The sequence below is a fragment of the Macadamia integrifolia genome, unplaced genomic scaffold (assembly GCF_013358625.1).
Source record: "Macadamia integrifolia cultivar HAES 741 unplaced genomic scaffold, SCU_Mint_v3 scaffold2382, whole genome shotgun sequence".
In the NCBI taxonomy this organism is placed as follows: Eukaryota; Viridiplantae; Streptophyta; class Magnoliopsida; order Proteales; family Proteaceae; genus Macadamia; species Macadamia integrifolia.
Genome location: NW_024868675.1, coordinates 44,117 through 64,276, shown reverse-complemented (window position 1 = coordinate 64,276; position 20,160 = coordinate 44,117). Strand labels below are relative to the sequence as shown.

General features: G+C 36.2%; 2 protein-coding genes across 2 annotated transcripts; one reads left to right on the top strand and one right to left on the bottom strand.

The window, feature by feature from the left end:
* Positions 1-453: 453 nt before the first annotated feature.
* Positions 454-2,956, top strand: LOC122066415 (probable polygalacturonase). The gene is made up of 6 exons (XM_042630219.1): positions 454-676; positions 1,005-1,322; positions 1,402-1,522; positions 1,632-1,806; positions 1,897-1,967; positions 2,069-2,956. Exons 1-6 carry the CDS (start codon positions 644-646, stop codon positions 2,752-2,754), a joined length of 1,404 nt encoding a protein of 467 aa, XP_042486153.1. The 5' UTR covers positions 454-643; the 3' UTR covers positions 2,755-2,956.
* Positions 2,957-5,079: 2,123 nt separating this feature from the next.
* On the bottom strand, positions 5,080-19,510 carry LOC122066416 (mitogen-activated protein kinase homolog MMK2-like). The gene is made up of 6 exons (XM_042630221.1): positions 18,829-19,510; positions 15,951-16,080; positions 12,990-13,127; positions 10,108-10,440; positions 5,937-6,120; positions 5,080-5,828 (listed from the first exon to the last, which is right to left on the bottom strand). The coding sequence occupies exons 1-6, from the start codon at positions 18,993-18,995 to the stop codon at positions 5,656-5,658; spliced, it is 1,125 nt and encodes a 374-aa protein (XP_042486155.1). The 5' UTR covers positions 18,996-19,510; the 3' UTR covers positions 5,080-5,655.
* Between the last annotated feature and the right edge of the window lie 650 nt (positions 19,511-20,160).

The following is a 20,160-nucleotide window of genomic DNA, read 5'->3' as shown; positions in this document are numbered from 1 at the left end:
TCAATATTTTTCACTTTGACTCACACCTAATTTTCTAATTAAGACTTTATAGATGGATATTGGATATTTTATGCTTATGAATAATTACTTAATTATTTGTAAAAATAGAAATGGATGTTTGGAATTTCAGACACTGTTATAATAGTAATACTAACCCTTAGAGCTTCGAAATCGATTATAACCTAAATATAGAGGCCAACTAATCATAGGATTTTCAAATCCCACTTAATTTTCAATATATAGTAAAAAATAAATTGGTAAACTCATCAATCCAAACTTACCATAAATAATTGAACTTTTCTAACTTTTTTTTCCTTCTTCCAAAAATGATCAATAGTTTCAAAATCTACCCTGATATGTGAATAGAAACAGTTTTATGCAGAGCCTCACTTGGATATGGCTCCACTGTGGCACGTAACACAGTGTCCAGGGTGCAATCAACATCTAAAAATGCTTTGGGCTGCGTGTGACTGTATTGGGTTTCATGCCAAGGTGTTTGTGGACATTGGATACACGCCAAAGACTGTATTACGCCACAGCCACCGAGGAGTTCAATCCCTTTCAAAACTACTTTCCACTATGGGATTTAAATTTGTTATGTCTCAAGGGTTTCACTTAAAATTCTAAGATTTCCTTTCTCACAATGGCTTCCTCTAGAAATCCCAGAATAAAACAAGTAACGCTTCTTCTTCTTCTTCTTCTTCTTCTTCTTCTTCTACTCCTCCCTGTTTTCCTGTTTTCTCTTTGTTTGTTTCTTGTTTTTACAGATTTCTGTATTGTTTGAATCTTTTGTTCTTCCCCTTGTTAATCCCAAATCACAAAACGACTGGTTTTGAATTTTAGATTCATTTTTTTACTTTCACCTCCATCAGTTCAAATTTTTTTTATTTGATATCTAGTTGGGTTTATTTGTTTGTCAAAAAATTTTTGTTTGATATCTAGTTGGGTTTATTAGTCTGTGTCTAAAAATTTAATTTTTGTGCTTCCAAAACTGCAAATCACAGATAATTGAGACAGTCGCAGTGATAGTATTGCTTGGACTGGTGGGCTTAAAAGGAGCTGAATCGGGTTCCACCTTCAGTTACGAAGCGATAAATTGCAGAAAACACAGCTCTTCACTGACGGATTTTGGAGGTGTTGGAGATGGAAAGACTTCAAATACCATTGCCTTCCGTAAGGCAATCGAACATCTCAGTCAGTTTGGAGCTCAAGGTGGATCCCAATTGATCGTTTCTCCTGGAAAATGGCTTACTGGGAGCTTCAACCTTACCAGTAATTTCACTCTGTTTCTCCACAAGGATGCTGTTATCCTTGCTTCCCAGGTCTCTGTTTAATCTATATTGTTCTTCAATCTTCAACTCCTGTTCTTTGGTTTTGTTTTTATTTGCTTAGCTTTATCAGGATGAGAAAGACTATCCCATTGTCCCTCCTTTGCCTTCCTATGGGAGAGGAAGAGAATTACCTGGTCCAAGATATGGAGCTTTCATTTATGGCACAAACCTAACTGATATAGTCATTACAGGTATACATCACTGTTCATTACAACCAAATCACAATAAATAGATTCTGGGTTTCGGGGTTTTTGGGTTTTCTCTCTCGTTGATGGACTGTGATGGGTTCTTTGATTTCAGGTAATAATGGCACCATTGATGGCCAAGGTGCTATTTGGTGGGAAAAATTCCGCAATAACCAGACTAACTATACTCGACCTCACCTGATTGAGATCATGTACTCTAACCAAGTCCAGATATCCAATCTGACTCTTCTTAACTCTCAATTTTGGGTTGTTCATCCTGTTTATAGCAGGTTTGATCCTATAAATTCTTAAATCGAATCTAATTAATTTGTCTCCATGAACAAGATCTCTCAGTTTTGATCAAAATTTTGTCATTGCAGTAATGTGTTAGTGTTGGGCCTTACCATCCTCGCACCAACTGATTCAGCAAACACTGATGGGATCGATCCAGGTTTGTACAATGCTCCTTATGTATCAATTCAATTCTTGAGTCATTCTACTAACTGGGTTGACACTGAATTGTTGTTTTTCTTTTTCTCCTGTGAAATGCAGATTCATGCACAAATGTGAGAATTGAAGACTGTTTTGTAGTTTCAGGAGATGATTGCATTGCAATAAAGAGTGGTTGGGATCAATATGGAATAGCTTTCGGGATGCCCACGAAGCATGTCATTATCAGAAGGTTCACCTGCATTTCACCTGACAGTGCTGTTATCGCTCTCGGAAGTGAGATGTCCGGCGGCATCGAGGATGTCAGGATTGAAGACATTTATGCTTTGAACTCAGAGTCCGGGGTGAGGATCAAATCATCTCCTGGGAGAGGTGGATATGTGAAAGACATATTTGTAAGAAGATTTACAATGAATACAATGAAGTATGTCTTCTGGATGACAGGAGCTTATGGTTCTCACCCAGATGATGGCTATGATCCCAAAGCAGTTCCTGTTATTAAAGGGATTAATTACAATGACATGGTTGCCCAGAATGTCACCATGGCTGCAAATTTGGCTGGTATTGACAATGATCCCTTTGCTGGAATTTGCATATCTAATGTCACAATTGGGCTCTCTGCAAAACCCAAGAAATTGCAATGGAACTGCACCGATATCGCCGGAACAACCAGTGAAGTGACTCCTCCACCTTGTTCTTTGTTGCCAGATAATGGCAAGAGCACTTGCCCTTTTCCAACCAACAAGCTACCAATCGAAGATGTCAAATTGCAAACTTGTTCTTGCTGAGGCAACCTATGATGCTGTACTAGTTCTATTTCAGTAATTAATTTCCTACTACATAGCTTTTGCAAGGCATTTTAGAAAAAAGTAGGAAATAAAAAGACAAAGTATTGAAGTTTTACTGAATTTTTTTGTATTCAAGTGTAGCTTCAAACCCACAATGTTGCTTATGTAGTTTATCGAATCAATATATCTACTATTCTTAGTAGTCTAAGCATGCAAAAATGACAATGTTTTTAATTATAAGTAATGTGTTACTTGCACCTATGAGCGGGAATAGTTACTTTTGAGATATAATTTGGTTGTGTATAAATTTTCAATTATGCAAGAGTTATCGGTTATAGTAGTAGTTATTAGAGAAGTGACATTAATGGAGTAAGAGATTATAACTCTTTTGTAATTATTATCCTATCCTATTTAAGAAGGACAAAAAAAGTAGAGACAACGAATGAAATCCTAAATTATCTCTTGATTTTATCTTGAGAAGAGATTGGCTACCTCCCAATAGGTCGGGACATCATGGTTTCATCCATAAAATCATCCCTATCCTTTATTATATTTTACTTAATTCCTTTTATTTCAAGCCCTCTCTTGTCTTACTTTTCTTATTTTCTCTCTATGGAATCTTTGCACGCATCATCTAGTATCAAAGTTTAGGCACGGGATCCATCGGTGGAATTTTTACAATTTTTCTTTTGAGAAATGAGGTCATGGCTTCCTCGATTAAGCCAATGGAAGACTATCTAAAAGGATCATCTAGAAAGTGAGTTGCTTTGGATGCATTTAGATAGAAAAGCTGACATAGATGTTATGGATCTAATTGTTTTCGAATTTCATTCACGCATTAGATCTGTGTGTGGCAGGCACGTCCGATTCAGATTTGTAAATTAAAATAAAATATGAATTTTTCATACATTCCTATTCTCCGAGTATGTGTCCAATTTTTCCTTTGTTTGGCTCGGGCCCATCTTTGGCTACCAACATGCTAAAGGGACTTGGGAGGATCCGGATGCAATGAAGATTTAATTTACAACAAGTGATCTTGAGGACAAGACCAATCTTAACGGGGATGGAATGTTACGTCCATATATGAGCGGGAATAGTTACTTTTGAGATAGAATTTGGTTGTTTAAAAATTTTCAATTATGCATGAGTTATTGGTTATAGTAGTAGTTATTAGAGAAGTGGTGTTAGTAGAGTAAGAGATTGAAACTCTTTTGTGACTGTTATCCTATCCTATTTAAAAAAAAAAGGACAAAAAAAATAGAGACAACGAATGAAATCCTAAACTATCTCTTGATGTCATTTTTATTATTAAAAGATGTCGACTACCTCTCAAAAGGTCAGGATGTCATGGCTTTGTCCGTAAAACCAATACTATCTTTTATTATATTTTATTTATTTCTTTTATCTCAATCCCTCTCGTCTTAATTTTCCTCTTTTCTCTATGGAATCCATGCACGCATCATCTTGATGCCATCTGTGAGAAGTTGCGTTTAGTGGGTAATAGAAGTTATAGGAGTTATTGCTAGTGGGTTAATGGAGAAGTTGTAAGAGGAGTTAGTGGAGTAGAGAAGGAGAGTATTAGGAAAACGTGGAGAGGATGGGTTGTAAGATGTAACTGTTATCCTATCCTATATAATAGAAATTAGTATGTAATAGAAAGTAAACCAAACAAAATAATGCTCAACTGTTGAGTCGAGGCATGCTACCTCCTAATCAAGCCGGATGCCATGGTTTCATCAGTAAAGCCAATCCTATCCTATTTTATCTCTTGCATTTCTCTATTTTACGTTATTAGTAGCAATCATATATCTCTCTCTCACCTATTTTATCTCTTGACCTCCCTATTATCTCTCCTCTATCTTGTATGCACGTAACATAATGACACTCAAAAAAGAATTATAGATATTGATATTACCATTTTGGTTTCCAAAATCCAGAATTTTCTATGGAAAGCAATTGAAGAAATGATTTATGGGAATCATTTTTATTCAGACAACCCACCTTTTCTGTTGTTCTCCATTGGATATCTTCACATTTCCGTTTCACCAACAAACCAAACTTGGTCTTTGTTCTGCTGAAGTGTTGAAGCTAATTATAACAATAGGAATGATCCTACATCACATCATAAAAGCCTAATCCAAGACTGAAAAACAGAAGCAAGGAGAAGTAAGATTGGTAAAATATATCAAAACAAATCTTCAGAGTGATGAACCTAACAAATTTAAATTCTTTTCTCCAAAAATCTTAAACTTTACCCAAAGCTTCATCTGTTTCCAGGGAAAAATTTTATCAATTAAAACAGTTAAACAGTGCACACACTACATATAAAACTAAAGGAACTTACTTATTGCAGAAGCAGATCATACAAAGCTCTGGGTTCCAAAAAAAGCAAAGGCTTCCCCAGAAAGAAAAACTACATGTCCATAAAATACATCAAAGCAATTTTTAAGATCCACACAATTTTATTGGAAGGTGAGAGATCAGAACTAACGAGCCTTAAAAGAGTATATACATAATCTTTCGTAAGAAGTATAATGTCCAAAGCTCCTCCTGTACCCTTCATATTAATGGGATAGAACACCTGCACCAAACATGGTTTAGATCTCTAAGCAACAGTTTAGAGCCCAAAAAAGGCCCCTCACCAACATGTATGTTAGGTGTTGATATTCTGACAAACCCAGATCCTGCGAAATGGTTTGCTCGAACTTCATTCTGTGAGTTGTAAATTACAGGCTTCAATAGAAGTTGAATGTGCTCCCATGGCATCTTGTTTAGTGACTTCCAGCATCTCGAGTGCAGTTTCTATCTTTTCCAAAGGATTATGAGGGCAGATATAGAGTTTCAGGCATCTGGTTTTTCAAGATCCTTTTTACATTACAAATACTATTTACTATTTATTCCCTAATGAGTTGGGTCAGGATTGAATTTCAGAGACTCCCTCCAGATGAGCTCCTTGATATTCTCCTCAGTCAATGATGGTTGCTCAAAATCAAATCTGAAAGGCCTAGGACAAACTGGCTCATTATTGGAATCATGAAAAGACGACAAATATGGGTGGCGCAATGCCTCATCAACTGCAGATAACCAATATGAAGAAAGAAGAACAATTAATTAACAGAAATGAACTCCAATCAAAGCTAGTTTTCATAGATGTAGTCGAGAGTAACCCCAGCTAATCATACCTGCAATGCGTTTGTTAGGATCAAACACCAGCATTTTCTCTAGCAAATCAACAGCCCCAGGAGACATATTGGTGAATCTAGCAGAGAACTGTTGTTTCGGGTACTGTGGAAGCTGCCTAATATATCTCCTGGCATTGTCACTTCGAAGGAACCCAAGGCTGGAGTCATCAGGTGAACCTAGTAGCTTTTTAAAATAGAAGAAAATACACAGCTAATTATAATCAATGTCAACTTACTGAGAAATATTAAACAGCAGCTTTGCTTTTAGCTCAATTTCTAGAAAATAGAGGTACAAGTTAGCAAGAAAATCAAGTTAATTAATATTTGAGCAATAGTTTCCTGCATGGCCCACCTAGAAAGGGCTTCACCTGTGACCCAAATACCTGCCACATGGAAACTCAGATGCGGACAATTTTTTGGGGGACAGGTATACACAAGGTCCCTTCTGCTCGCGTGTCAAATTTCAGCTCAAACCAAGTTGGCCATGTTGGGGATTCTTTACCATAGAGCCATATGAATAACCTCATTAATGTTAGAATACAAGAATCATAAACCAATCATAAAAGATTAACCATGGGTGTAGTCCCTAAACCAAGAACACACAAACATATAGATTTACCCCATACATGATAATCAATTGGAGAAGAATACCTGTGTATAAGTTTAGAAGTCCCATAAGTATTGATCACGTAACTCTCTCCCATGTGCTTGAAGATTAGTCCCATGAAGATTGTAACAAAGAACTACACAATGGAGTCCTAGCCGCTAAGATCTTCTGCAGCCTTTCACCCTTGGAATACTCTCACATGCACTATTTCTGTGGGGGTCCGTGCTTCCAAAACCATGAACGTGTTAAGTAACGGCTACAGGGACCTTTAGCTTCTATTTATAATAGAATCCCTAAAACCCTAATTCATTCCCACAATGGATTGGGCTAGGAGTTTCCTAATCAGAGTGGGTCTATAATTGCTTGGGCCCAATAGATCAATCGGTATCAATTACGCCCACATATAAATCCTAACAATCTCCCACTTGGGCTACACTGATACTGTTGTCTTTCCATTGACACCTGGCCAAATAATCCCAAGACTAAATACCACTCAAACAAACTTTGATTCAATCAATAATCGCTATTGTTGAACAATAGTAGAAAATACACCTCAATATACGCCTATATGGCATATAACTATCTCATGTCACAAACAATAGAAAACTATCAATCTAAATTGCCTAGAAACATATATATAAGGAATTGATATCATACCTGTGATCACATGAAATATACATTTCCTTATAGGTCATTTCCTGATCTAAAGATTGGCCTACCTTGAAAACCTCACAAGTAGTAAACTTTGATATTAATCAACACTTAGGCAAACCGTCTTTTTCTTGAATTAATATCTTACTTTGGCATACCGCCACTTCTATGGATTTAGGTTAAATACCACTATAAAGCACAAGCTTTGGCAAACCGCCTGTGGTTCATCACCACTACCATGGATTTATATTAAATACCACCACAAATCACAAACTTTGGCTAAATACTGCCATACATCACGAATCCTAACAAAATACCTTCAATTACCTTGATTTATCGTCAATTACTTTGGCTAAGCACTGCCAATAAACCTTAGCAGGAACAACCTTTAAACTTTGGCTTTTGCCACCATGATATTTTTTGTTAAATGAAATCATAAAACTCCCACTAACAAAGCATATCAAAAACCTCAATAACACCAATGTCAGAAAACATGGCTCTTGAGCACTTTGTCGATAAACTTGGATGACATCACCTTTGGACAAATGTTACATTTACCTGGGGAAACACACAATTGAACTGAATGTACCACTTTGGTGGGTTTCACTCATTTCTATCATGTTTTCCACATTTGAGATGAATATATGTACAAAAGTGTATGCTTTAATGTGTTTCTTATACAACTAGGGGCAACACAAACAAATAAAGCATAAATGTACATAAATAATTTAGAGACCATGATTTAAGATAGTCATTCCAAAATTACTCCAAAATCATTATAAACTTAATAGGGTAACAAAATTGTTCATATTTCCCTTCGGTTGTACTTTGATCAGCAACAATACCTGTTTGGGTTCCCTGAGAGCTAAAACCAGATCAAGTAACCCAAAAATCTCAGGTATAAAACATGCACACCAAATAACCGGGCTAGAAAATGTAATATGTTCAACTAGCAAATAAACTACACAAAAGTCACAACCGGATTTTCTTTAACTTAGACGCCTCTAGGTTATAGTCCTTTCCATACATGTATTTTCTTTAACTTGGGTGACATCACCTTTGGAAAAATGTCACCAACTTTGCTGCGCTTGAAAAACTATGAAAGAATAGGATGCACCACTTTGGTGGATTCCACCCAATCCTTTCATAGCTTCCTAGAAATATACTGTGCAACATAAAATATGCGGAAGCTCACATCCAGTTTAATTCTAACATATTTATCCATCATAAGGCGTTTCAAACAAAACATACAAATACAAAATGACATAAATATGAATTTATTATATATTTCAGCTATAAATAATTTTTCAATATCATGAGAATAATAAATAAATGTCAAACTCAAAATAACATGAAAAACAATATAGTACACTGAATTTATCCTCCCACTAACAACTTAGCATATTGAATTTATCCTCCCACTAGAAACTTAGTATGCCGAATTTATCCTCAAAGACTACCAAGAGGGTGCATGCCAAAGGGGAATGCAAGGACAAATGTGATGGTATAGATTGAATTATGCTCTAAAAGTTGACATGTGGTTAATCCAGACCATGTCCTCTCTATCCATAGGTCGGAATTATCCCATCATCTTTCTATGATGGATAGGTAACACACCTTGCTTCACCTGCCCCCCCCCCCCCCAAAAAAAAAAAAAAAACCTCTTTTATTTTACCTTTTTCTGGTTCTTTTGAAAATGTTCATAATAAAATGATATCTCAAGAGCCTAGTTATTAAATTCTCCGAATTATTTGCAAAAAATTCGGCCGAACAGAATTTTAGGAATAATTCGGCCCGAAACCGAATCAAATGAAAATTTCTCGAATTTTTTAGACTTTTTTCAAATTCACGAATAATTCGGCCGAACTGAATTTTATCCCATGTAAAAGTAAAAAAAAAAAAAAAAAAAAACACTTTATCTTGAATAAATCAATAACCCTATAGAAAATAGTGTGATTATTATGCATTTATTATCCTAATGTTACTTTTCTTCTTTTTTTAACAGAAACCAACAAAGCTTGTCTTTCCTGAAGTAATCTCTCAGACTTCTATAAAAAATAATAATAATAATAAATAAAAAAAAATCTCACCCCATTTTGGTTTGACTAAGTCTTACAGTCGTTACTCTCTCTCTCGTCTTTAAGGTGAACATGCATGGTGGATGACGTGGGTCTAGCTGAATTTCTGCTCAGTCCTCCCTCTGTCTCTCTTTCTCTGATTCAATTATTTGAGTAATAGCAAATGAGTTTAGAAAAAAAAAATAGCTAAATATAATATTTTTATCTTTAAAATTTAAAATTTAAATTTTTATATCAATTGTATATTATGTACATATGATAATGGATAGATAATATGAAACAAGTATTACAACTATTAAAAATAACATCCGAATTTTTTGTCCGCTTTTTGTTTTTATAAACAAATAATTCCCGAATTCGAATCCGAACTCGAATTTTATTATCTCCGTTTTTTTTTACCGAATCGTTGAATTAATGAAACGAATTCATCCGAATAATTCCCGAATCCGGATTTAATAACTATGCTCAAGAGCAACTCTAAATAGCAGTGAAAGGAAAAACAGGATTTGCTACATTTTAATTGAACAGGTTGAGATCTTAAACATAACTTACAGTAGATAATGAGACAAATTGACAGGGTTAAACACCAGGAACGAACTGTGGCAATTCTTATGATTAGACCACAATATTTGTAATTTGTTTTCTTTAAGGATAAGCATATTTGTTAAAGAAGGGGATGTCAGCAACATAATCTTTACAGGCCAAGAATTTTTTTTATTTCATTTTCATGAAAAAAAAGCATAATTTTTTAAGGGGATATCTTGGATTATAGAAAACGAGCAACAAGGAAACTCTTATCTTTAATTAAATAAAACACAATGTTTCAACGTCATACCTCTGTGACAAGTCTCAACTGATGAACATAATCTTTGCCTGGAAAGAGGGGTTCACGGGTCATGATTTCACCTAGAATACAACCCACTGACCAAATATCGATAGCAGCAGTATACTCTGAGCAATTTAGGAGCAATTCTGGTGCCCGGTACCATCGAGTAACAACATACTCAGTCATGAAATCTGTTTCAGAAGTTGTCCTTGCCAATCCAAAGTCCGCAATCTTAAGGTCACAATTTGCAGTTAAGAGCAAATTGCTTGGCTTAAGGTCACGGTGCAATACATTAGCTGAGTGTACATACTTCAGTCCTCGTAATAACTGATACAGGAAATACTGCAGAGGTTGCATTTGATATCAATACCATGCATTAATACTCAACTCAAGCAAGTATATGACATAAAAATCATATCAGGAATATGTAAATTATTTCTAGGGGCAACGTAAGAATTCAGAATACACAATGCCGTTCCCATCTTGGTAGATTGTTAAAATACAAAGAGTGATTTCCATCTCTCTCCCACCTCCTCAGCAGACCCACTACCTCATCAGTTAAGCAGGATATAAATGTCAAGGCCGAAACAAATAGGGGATCCACTTAAGTTATCGGCCCATGGTCACTGCATCTTTTATGTTTTTTTCTAATAATGCACTCACTCACAAAGTTGGGCAATGTAGCATGTCAATGTTGGCGATGGATGGTGTGTCTACTACTCTACTTGCTATTAGAAAACTGTAGACCTCAAAGCCATGTGTGTGTTGAAGATTAAACTTTCAGTTGTTACATTAGAAGCGAGAAGCAGTTGGTAGTTGCAAGGTCTAATACAAAAGCGGAGTTTAGAGATATTGCTTATTATATCCATTGGTATTATAAGTTTTAAGGTCAAATACCTCTATAGGAGTTGGGACCTGATAATAAGGGTCTAAATGGGTTTTTATTGAAATAACACTCTTATGCAACATAACAGAACTAAGGCAATTGTAGTTTTTATTTACGATGGGTTGCCAAACAAGGGTTGTTAGAGCCGTTTTATTTTTTAGGGGAAGCCTTCCATTGTCGACTGTTTGTCATGTCTCTGAGGAGATTTTAGCAATCATTTCCTCTTATTGAGGTTGTACAAATATCTATGAAAAGCAATTTGATAGACCCCCCCCCCTCAAATTATTTTTTATTGTAATATTCTCATGGGACATATTTGCCCAATGCATTAACATGCAATGGGCTTCCACCACATATTTACTAGTTATTTCAAAATATGTACTACTCTTTAATTTTACATACTGACTAAAAATAAATTTTATCTAAATTTTTCAAGATAGATGAGAAAATATTAATGAGTTCCCCATCTTTCCTCCTTTCTCTTATCTAAAATCCTCACCAACAGATCTCAAGTAATACAACATAGCTTGATAGATTCAGCACATACAAATGCTAGATAAGAATAACTTAGTTGCTTGGGTTGGGATAAGGAGAGACTATACCAATTTGGATTTATGCCAGGTAGATCCACAACTGGGGCTATCTACCTATTGAGAAGGCTCATGCAAAGTTATAGAACCTATAAGGACCGCCGCATGATATTTATTGACCTAGAAAAAGCATATGATTGTTCCTAGAGATCTATTCCGGCATGTCTTACTAAAGAGAGTGGTGTCGAGTACATATGTGGATATAATTAAGGGCATGGTGACTAGTGATGGATAATGAAATGATGACAATTGAGGAGAAAGAGACTTCCACATAGTGACTATTTTAGATATCTCGGGTCAAACATAAACAAAGAAGGTGGCATAGAGGATGATGTTTCACAAAGAATTAAAGTGGGAGGGATGAAGTGGAAATGTACATCTAGAGTGTTGTGTGATCGGCATATCTCTTGAAAGATTACAGGAAAATTCTTCAGGACTACTGTACGAGCAGCCATGATGTATGGGGTGAATGTTGGGCAGTCAAGAAGTGTCATATAGAGAAGCCATGTGTAACTGCGATGAGGATGTTAAGATGGGTGTGCGGAAAAACTAGGAAACATAAAGTAAGGAATGAGCATATTAGAGCTGATTTGGGAGCTGCCTCAATCAACGACAAGCTCTGCAAAAGTCATTTAAGGTGGTATGACCATGTTCAAAGGAGGCCTGAGGTTGCCCAATGAGGAGGAGTGACCGGATTCAGATTGAAGGAGTTAAAAGAGCTAGGGGCAGGCCTAAAATAACTATAGGTGAAGTGGTGAGGAATGACATGCATAGTCTCGGTCTTGTCCCAAGTATGACCTAGGATAGAACCTATTGGAGGGCAAGGATCCATGTACCCAACCCCATTTAGCTGAAATTCTCCAGACTTGTCGGGTTGTGCCTATTTCCCCTTACTCTCTTCTCATCTTTCTTTTCTCATCTCTCGTCTTTTTATCTCTTTCTTCCCCTTTTATTTCTTTGGACTTTTTTTTTCCCTATTTTGTTTTGTATGGATCCATGTAGCTGACCAACCCCGTTAAGTTAGGATAGGCTGAGTTTGTTGTTGTTATTGCATCTCAAGTAGCAATTAACATGCCTTCACAAAACCTAAATGGGCAGAAAATTTCATAGAAATTGTCTTTTATCTCATTAATTGTGGACTTCCTCTGGAAGCACAGAAATATATACAGAGAATATTGGCATAAAAAATGCCCAAACCACCTCCCCTAAGGGTTTAAGAGTAATACCCTAAAGAGAATAGCAAGTGCAGGAATTATCTATTATTGATTTGGGGTATTCCTAATTGCAAATTCCTTTTTTAATTCACAGAAAGTTAGGAAGCACAATCTGAATTAGCTGTAAATTCTGAACTATTACATTCTTGACATGATAAAACTTCAATCAAGAATGCCACAACACAATGCTAATGTTCAAACCTGACAATGGTCATCTGTCAATGGTTGTTTGGAACGAATTATCTGATGAAGATCAGTGTCCATTAATTCAGAAACAATGTAAACATCATTGAATTCCTCTCTTTTTGGAGGTCGAATAATGTCTTTGATGGCAATGATCTGTCATGGTTAAGAATTGAAAAGTCAGGCCATTGAAATCTGAAGTGACTAGCAAGAACAACTTTTAGAATTTCTAACAAAGACAAAAGCAAGGAAAGGAATAGAAATAAGTTCAAGTAATGATAGTGTGGTGAATATACATAAAATAAAGATAGTGGGAAAATCTTCTTCGTTCTCATTTGGAACTACAAATTGTTAGTGTTTTCTTCTATAGAGAAGTGAAACTGAAATTAGTTGGTTCCACGGCAACACATCCTCAACATCTCAGGCATATTTGACAAAAACACATTCAAATCATCCTCTCTTTTTCTGTTTTTTTTTTTTTTTTTTTGTGGGGGGGGGGGGGGTGTGGTGGGGAACTCTAATACAGCCAAGGCTTTAGTTGGACTCCATGGCTTACAACCATCTGGAAAACTTTCTTCATCCAAATTCTCTTGGGAAGGAATTCTTCTGATTCTCTAGCCTGGTGTGCTAGAAAAGCTTTCCAAAGCTCTCTACATAAGCCAAAGAGAGATATTTCTATAGATTTTCATAAGAATATATTGCTCTCTTTCCCAACTTGGTAATCAATTTAATAAACACAGTTTGAAGGGTTTCTAGATAAAAGCTTTGTTATGAAGCTGAGATTGCAACGCTACTAGAAGCTTTAATTTTTCTTCCCATCTTATGTGGGAGGCTCTCTAACAATCGTTCTTTAACCAATGGAAAGAAAAGAACAAAATGCAACAACAACAAGATGATAGATGTTTGTCTCTTTTTCAAGGGGGGAGGGGGGGGGAGCAGAAGGTTTAATAAAGATCCAGCATGGGTAACTACCATATGGCACCATAAAAAATAATGAAAAAATCATCAAGAAACAAGCAAGAAGGTAATATTAGGAAAATAGAACTTGCTCAATATGGACAAAATGCTACATGGACTTATTGTAATAAGGACAACAGGAAGTCAAGATCGAACTTGATTGCCAGACTCTGTCTCTTGTGTAAAAATCAACAACTTTAAATAACCACAAAAATTTAAACACATGTCAATTGTATGGAACTTCACACAAAGGAAAGATCTCAATGCAAGAGATGGGAACTGCAGAATCTACACGATTACGTAAGAAACTTCCCCAACAGAGAGGCAAGGTCAGAAAATCCTTGAAGCTTTAATAGAACGTAAGTACTTTCTTCTAAGGAGTTTGCCATTCAAGAAGCTTAAAAACCAAACCATGACTTCAAAAAAAAATATATATGTTTTAATGCAAGTATGCAACAAAAATTTCTCTGGATAATTGATTCCAACACTGGTGAGAATTTTATGCTACATTGCAGCAGCAGTTAATTGATAGTACAAACAAGAAATCTTCTACTAGGGACAAAAGAAAAAATTCCCATCAAATAAAAGCATCAGCCTTCTACACCTTAAATTTCAATCTACAAATTTCCTTGAATTAAAAGAACAAGCAGCAAGAGGTACACATGAATTATACCACCAGAACAAGCAAACAAGTACCAATTGCGGATGTGCAATATATACCCAGGAAAGTCTTGTTTATTGCACAAAGCAGACAGAACTTCTGACTTTATAGACTTGGCAGTAGCCACAGCAGTTGATTAAAGATGATTATGACAATATTTTTGCAAGTTAAATTAGAACTTAGATTCTTAATAATCTCACTGACAATTTTAGTCAAACGCCCTATCAGCAAAGGAAGAAAATTGTTTCATCCGATCTAGAAAGGAGATACTCATGAGCAAACCCAGAACCAAAGAATCTACTAGCAGCAATAAACAGATCAAAAGGCACCACTTTTTGGCATTGCAAGCATAGTCCTTTGCATAAGTACCTGTTGTCATGGTTAAAGCACTAATCTGAAGTGCTAGTTATGATTGATCATGTGGACCGCACTAGGTATTTTGTTGTTATGCATGTAGAAAATATCTGGGGAAAATTATTGATAGAAAAAAGGTTATGGGGGTAGTTTAGTCTCTGGAAAATACTAATGAAAAAACAGAGAGGTTTTTCTGTTGTTTATAAATATCTATAAAAAGGATTAAGTAAACATGCCAATTGTAGCTTCTTGCAAAAATAACAAGCAATAAGAAGCTCTCTTACAGCATTGCTTTAGCCTGAGAATGCAGTTAAAAATTTACTGAAAAAAAAAACACAAAAATATGCTGAAAACTCGTTCAGTTATTTCTGACCTATGTGTCAAGGTATTAAATCACAAAAAAGGAGAAACAAAAGGGATATAAGCATTGAATTGATAACTTTTCCTTTTTCATATAGAACCAATCTATATGTCTTACGTTCTCTTCCATATGTAAACTGGATAGATATCGCAAAATAAAAAACAAAGCAAAGAGAGGATCCAATTAAGCCATATACTCATGGTCACAGATTCTTTATGCAGAAGATCACACTTAGCTATATGCTCACAGTCACTGATTCTTTTATGTTACTGTCTAATAATGTGCTTGATCGCAAAGTTTTGCAATGGAGTGCATTGATGACTTGATATATGGCGATGGATAGTGTCAACTAATTATTTGAGAACTACCTGTATATCTCACTGCCAGTGTGTGTGTTGAAGACTAGATTTTTAGGAAGGGACCTCAAGCTGGAAGGTTTGGCTGATGGGTTACCCTATGTTGACAGATTTCAATACAAAATCATCTATGAAGTGACCAGGTTAATGGAGATCTGATCTTCTAGCCCTTTTGGCTACTGGCCAGTTCCATTTCAACCAGTCTGAACGGGAAGGCTAGTCCTGAAGTTTAAAAAGCTATGTTTAGGATTGAAAGAAATTAGAAGTACCAATAAGGGAAATGAACTTACATTTTCATGATCCATGTGGCAGAGAAGCTTAATTTCTCTTAATGTCCTTTTGGCATCAATTCTGTTGTCAAAGGCATTACCAATCTTCTTAATTGCAACCTCTTCATGTGTCTTTGAATTCACAGCAGCACTACAAAAAAATAAAGCTTAGATTAATTCTTCACTTCACTAATGAAAAGGGAAATTGGTTAGCGTAAATTTAAAACAAAATAGAAACATCTCTCTGAAAATCTTAAAATGAATATGTTCCACATAAACAATTACCGTTATATAACACTCCTTCAATCAGGAGCATGTTGCAAAACCAAATAATTAATAAGCCTCCGGAAACAAATATTCTATCTGAAGATCAGATCAGACACATGAAAGCAGGGAAAAAGTGATGGGACTTTTCATTCATAGTTGTTTTATGATCCAAAGAAAGATTGCTTTTTAACACCCCACCTTTTTTTCTGCGCCGGGGGGGGGGGGGGGGAGGATGAGGTAATACAGATCACTTGCTGGTTCTAGTAGATGAAGACAAGTTCTGAGCCTTGCCCTTATACCTATAAAGTGGCATCCACCCAAAACGAAAGAAAAAAAAGGGGGGGAGGGGGGAGCTTTCTTTGGATTGTCAAACTAACTCTTAAATTAACATTTCCAGATCATTGCCAACAATATGTAATATAGAAAATGCAATAATACCGTGTGCTGGATACAATGTTGCATCCCCCAAAAAAGAAAAATCTATACACAAATCAGAAAGCCATTTATTGTTAGTTAATCTATTGAGAACTTTTAACAGCACCTCGAAATCAAACAAAGATCTGTAGAACTCTTAATGTAAACAGCAACCTGAAATTTAAGAATATATCAAACCAAAAAATAATAATAATAAATAAATAAATAGGCAATATTATCCTTAAAGTCCAGACGAGAAATTATGACTGCTTTCAAGAGAACAAAAATCAGCAAAAAGCTCTCAAGCCCACTCCTAGATAAGAAGATAAAAGTACCAACTAAAAAAATTTATCAATGGGGAATTATCTTGCTTTAAAATTGTTAAAATGAATATATTTAAGAACCTTATAAGTTGTTCAAGTGTCTTCTGTCCCCCAAAGAGCAACCACTTAGAGCAAGGATTCATGTTACGAGGTGGCAATGGGTGGGATAGGGTTAGGTAATGGACTTACCCTTACCCTCCAAGGGATGCAGGGGCTTTACCCTTAGGGTTTTGCTCTGTGTAACCACAGTTGATTACACAGACTGTAACCAAACAGAATTTCCCCCCTCGGCACATGTGGGGGGTGGTCTTCTTCATACTGTAGAGTAGAGATTTGCTTTACCTTGCCCATTACAGTAGAGCAACCCAGTGCACGAGGCTCCCGCGACTGCAGGGTCTGGGAGAGACAAATGTATGCAACCTTACCCCCTGCTTCGCAGGAGAGGCTGTTTCCAAGTTTTGAACCTCTAAGCAACATGTTGCGTTGTGCCACAGGCTCGCCCACTGGTACAGGTAAAAAAACTCCTGCCACTCAACATTATAATGATGGTAAAGAATCATCAATGGTATTTCAAACTATAACTATCAATGGTAAAGCATCGCATTAGATAGGGCCTCTAGCTATGGGCATAGATGGAGTGAGCTATTTAGTTACATGAATATTCCTACTTGGGCTATTAAATGGGGCCTTGAGGATATATATATATATATATATATATAGAGAGAGAGAGAGAGAGAGGTCTGTATATGTATCATACACATGGCAAGTTTCCTAATTGCCCCTACTTGGATGGGTAAATAGGTAACTGGGTAAATCTGCATGTCTAGTGATTGTCCCAGAAAACAAAAAGAAAAGAGCATTATTCAGATGAGGAGTCAGAAAAAAGGACATACTTGGAAGGTTTAGCAGGAATTGCAACAGAGAACAACAGTCAACCAAGGAGGACCAGAATAACCCACTGAAAATCCATGATGAATTTACGCATTTATAATACAAAGATGAAACACACCAAATGGGGGCTGAATTGGAAGTTGTGAGTAACAAAGGTAGGCATAATAAAGGAGGCCCAGTTCAGAAAAGCAAGCAATCCAAATTCAAATTTCAAGAGAAAACAAATTTTTAATGTGCCATAATCTAGACTTCACTTCACTGTTAACCAAGTCAAAATTCTGATCTCAAGGCTGATTAACACCTATCATGAAACAGTCATTACTAAAGAAATCAAACATCAATTTCATAAAAAGGATCATCCACAATATCATGAGAAGAAAGAAAATTCAAACTCAAAATGGACATCAATATCTCTATAGAAGTATCTCACTGCACACGTAATATATCATAGCATGGCAACAAGTTTTGGCACATGGAGATAACCTATCATTCAGTTGGCATGCTTACTTTGCCAGGAAATTTGAAGATATGAGTTACCAAACTCCCTTTTTCCAGTGAAATCACTTTTTATAGTATACCGTACACTTGTAACCCAAAAGGGGGAAGGGGGTGGGGAGCAAATCCATGTAACCACAATCAGATCTTGTCAAGCATTCATGTGACTGTAGCAGGTCTTAAGCTTCCATCCACCCTCTGTTACCAGTCTCTGGCTTTTATTTTCTTTCTTCCTCAAAAGAGGACTCTAGGTTCATGTTGAACCCAGAAATCAAACCAGAGTGTCACCGAATTCTCAGCACTATCTTTAGAATTCCCCAAAACCCAACTATAATCTAAACAAGAATGAAATAACCCAGTCACCAACTCAAGAAAATGTTCAAACAGGTGGATATGTAAAGCCGAATTCACAACGAGTTGAGAAGATTCAGAACCAGAAAAGCAACGAGAAAAAGAGATCTCAGGAAATGACCCAAGAAAAAGAAATGGAAAAAAGGAAAAATTATTACCACACAATGCCATAAGCACCTCTGCCGACAGGTCGTATCGGCGGGACGTACTTAGTAGTGACCTCGAACAAAATCCCATAGATATTGTACTGAACATAGCGACCGCCATGAGTGAGAACTCCTTTGATATTGCTATCACCTGAAGTAGAACTCGACTCCACAGACATGCTTGAAGTTTGAAGCTTTGAAGCTTTGAAGCCGAAGCTTCCCTACTCCGAAACCACAGAAACGGAGCTTAAATAGAGAGCTAAAACGGAGGAGAGAACAAGGATTGCGCAGCTCAATAACAGAGCTTCCGCTTAAGCTTGAAGCAGAATTGAGAAAGAAATCAAAAAGTAGATGATTTTCTGGGAATTAATTTCTTCTTTCTTTCCCTCTTTAGCTTTGAGTTTGCGTGAAGTTCTGTGAACTTTAACCGCAACTTCTCCATCTGGGCTTGCCTTTTGAAAAATCCGTGGAACTTTGTGGAAATCGCAGCTGCTTACTCACCCTTTTCTACTTTTCTTCTTCTCTCTCTCTCTCTCTCTCTCTCTCTCTCTCTCTCTCTAACTGTCTCTCTCACTTTTTTTGACAACATCTTCTCCATGATATCATCTTATGATGACTGTGAGCTTCTGTTATATCAGATTAAAGTCTAGATCACATCCGTTTTCTCTTATATTACCTTAATTTCCCCTTTGATGCCTACCCACCCAACTGTTTATCATCTTCCTTCACCTGCTATTTTTTATTCTTAATTCCAATATATGAAACTGTACTTGGAGTGGTCCATGTACATTGACTCCATTCACCATTTGTCCTTCCAAGAATTAAGTTACATGGGTAGGAGAGTTGGCAAAGACCTGGCTTCCATGAACTGTGTGGATTCTGAGTCCCATTTCCTTTATTTCTGTAGGGCCACTCATATGGGTGCCTATCATTCTTTATAAAAGTTAAATGGTTCTCATTTAATCCCAGAATGACTTGATTGCCGTTCATTTCATGAGAGTGTGGTGTTAATATAAATCCACAAGAAATGTCAGTGTGGTCCCATGATTTGTTATTTATTTATGCAAGAGGGTAAAAGAAGGAATCTGCACTCCAAAGTTTTATTTGATAAAAAGATTTTATTAACAAGGGAATGACGTTCCAATACAGTTAACAACAAGATTGGTTAGCATGTCTATTTGTGCCATGTCAGAAGGTGATGCCATTGTTTCGACCACTAGACAAGAAAGAAATAGTCTAGATTGATCATATATCAAATTTTGAAACCTAATTTAATAAAAGGAAGGGGATCGTTGCTACATTATCGTTAGATTAATCATATTTTTTAAATGGGGTTTTTTTTTT

Bases quoted from the DNA above. Each gene is read 5' to 3' on its own strand.
- LOC122066415 (XM_042630219.1), top strand. From the start codon at position 644: ATGGCTTCCTCTAGAAATCCCAGAATAAAACAA. The intron at 1,523-1,631 runs GTATACATCACT...CTTTGATTTCAG, and splicing joins AACTGATATAGTCATTACAG to GTAATAATGGCACCATTGAT. The intron at 1,807-1,896 runs GTTTGATCCTAT...TTGTCATTGCAG, and splicing joins GTTCATCCTGTTTATAGCAG to TAATGTGTTAGTGTTGGGCC.
- LOC122066416 (XM_042630221.1), bottom strand. From the start codon at position 18,995: ATGTCTGTGGAGTCGAGTTCTACTTCAGGTGATAGCAATATCAAAGGA. The intron at 16,081-18,828 runs GTAATAATTTTT...ATTTTTTTGTAG, and splicing joins GGTGCTTATGGCATTGTGTG to TGCTGCTGTGAATTCAAAGA. The intron at 13,128-15,950 runs GTAAGTTCATTT...TAACCATGACAG, and splicing joins GCCACATGGATCATGAAAAT to ATCATTGCCATCAAAGACAT.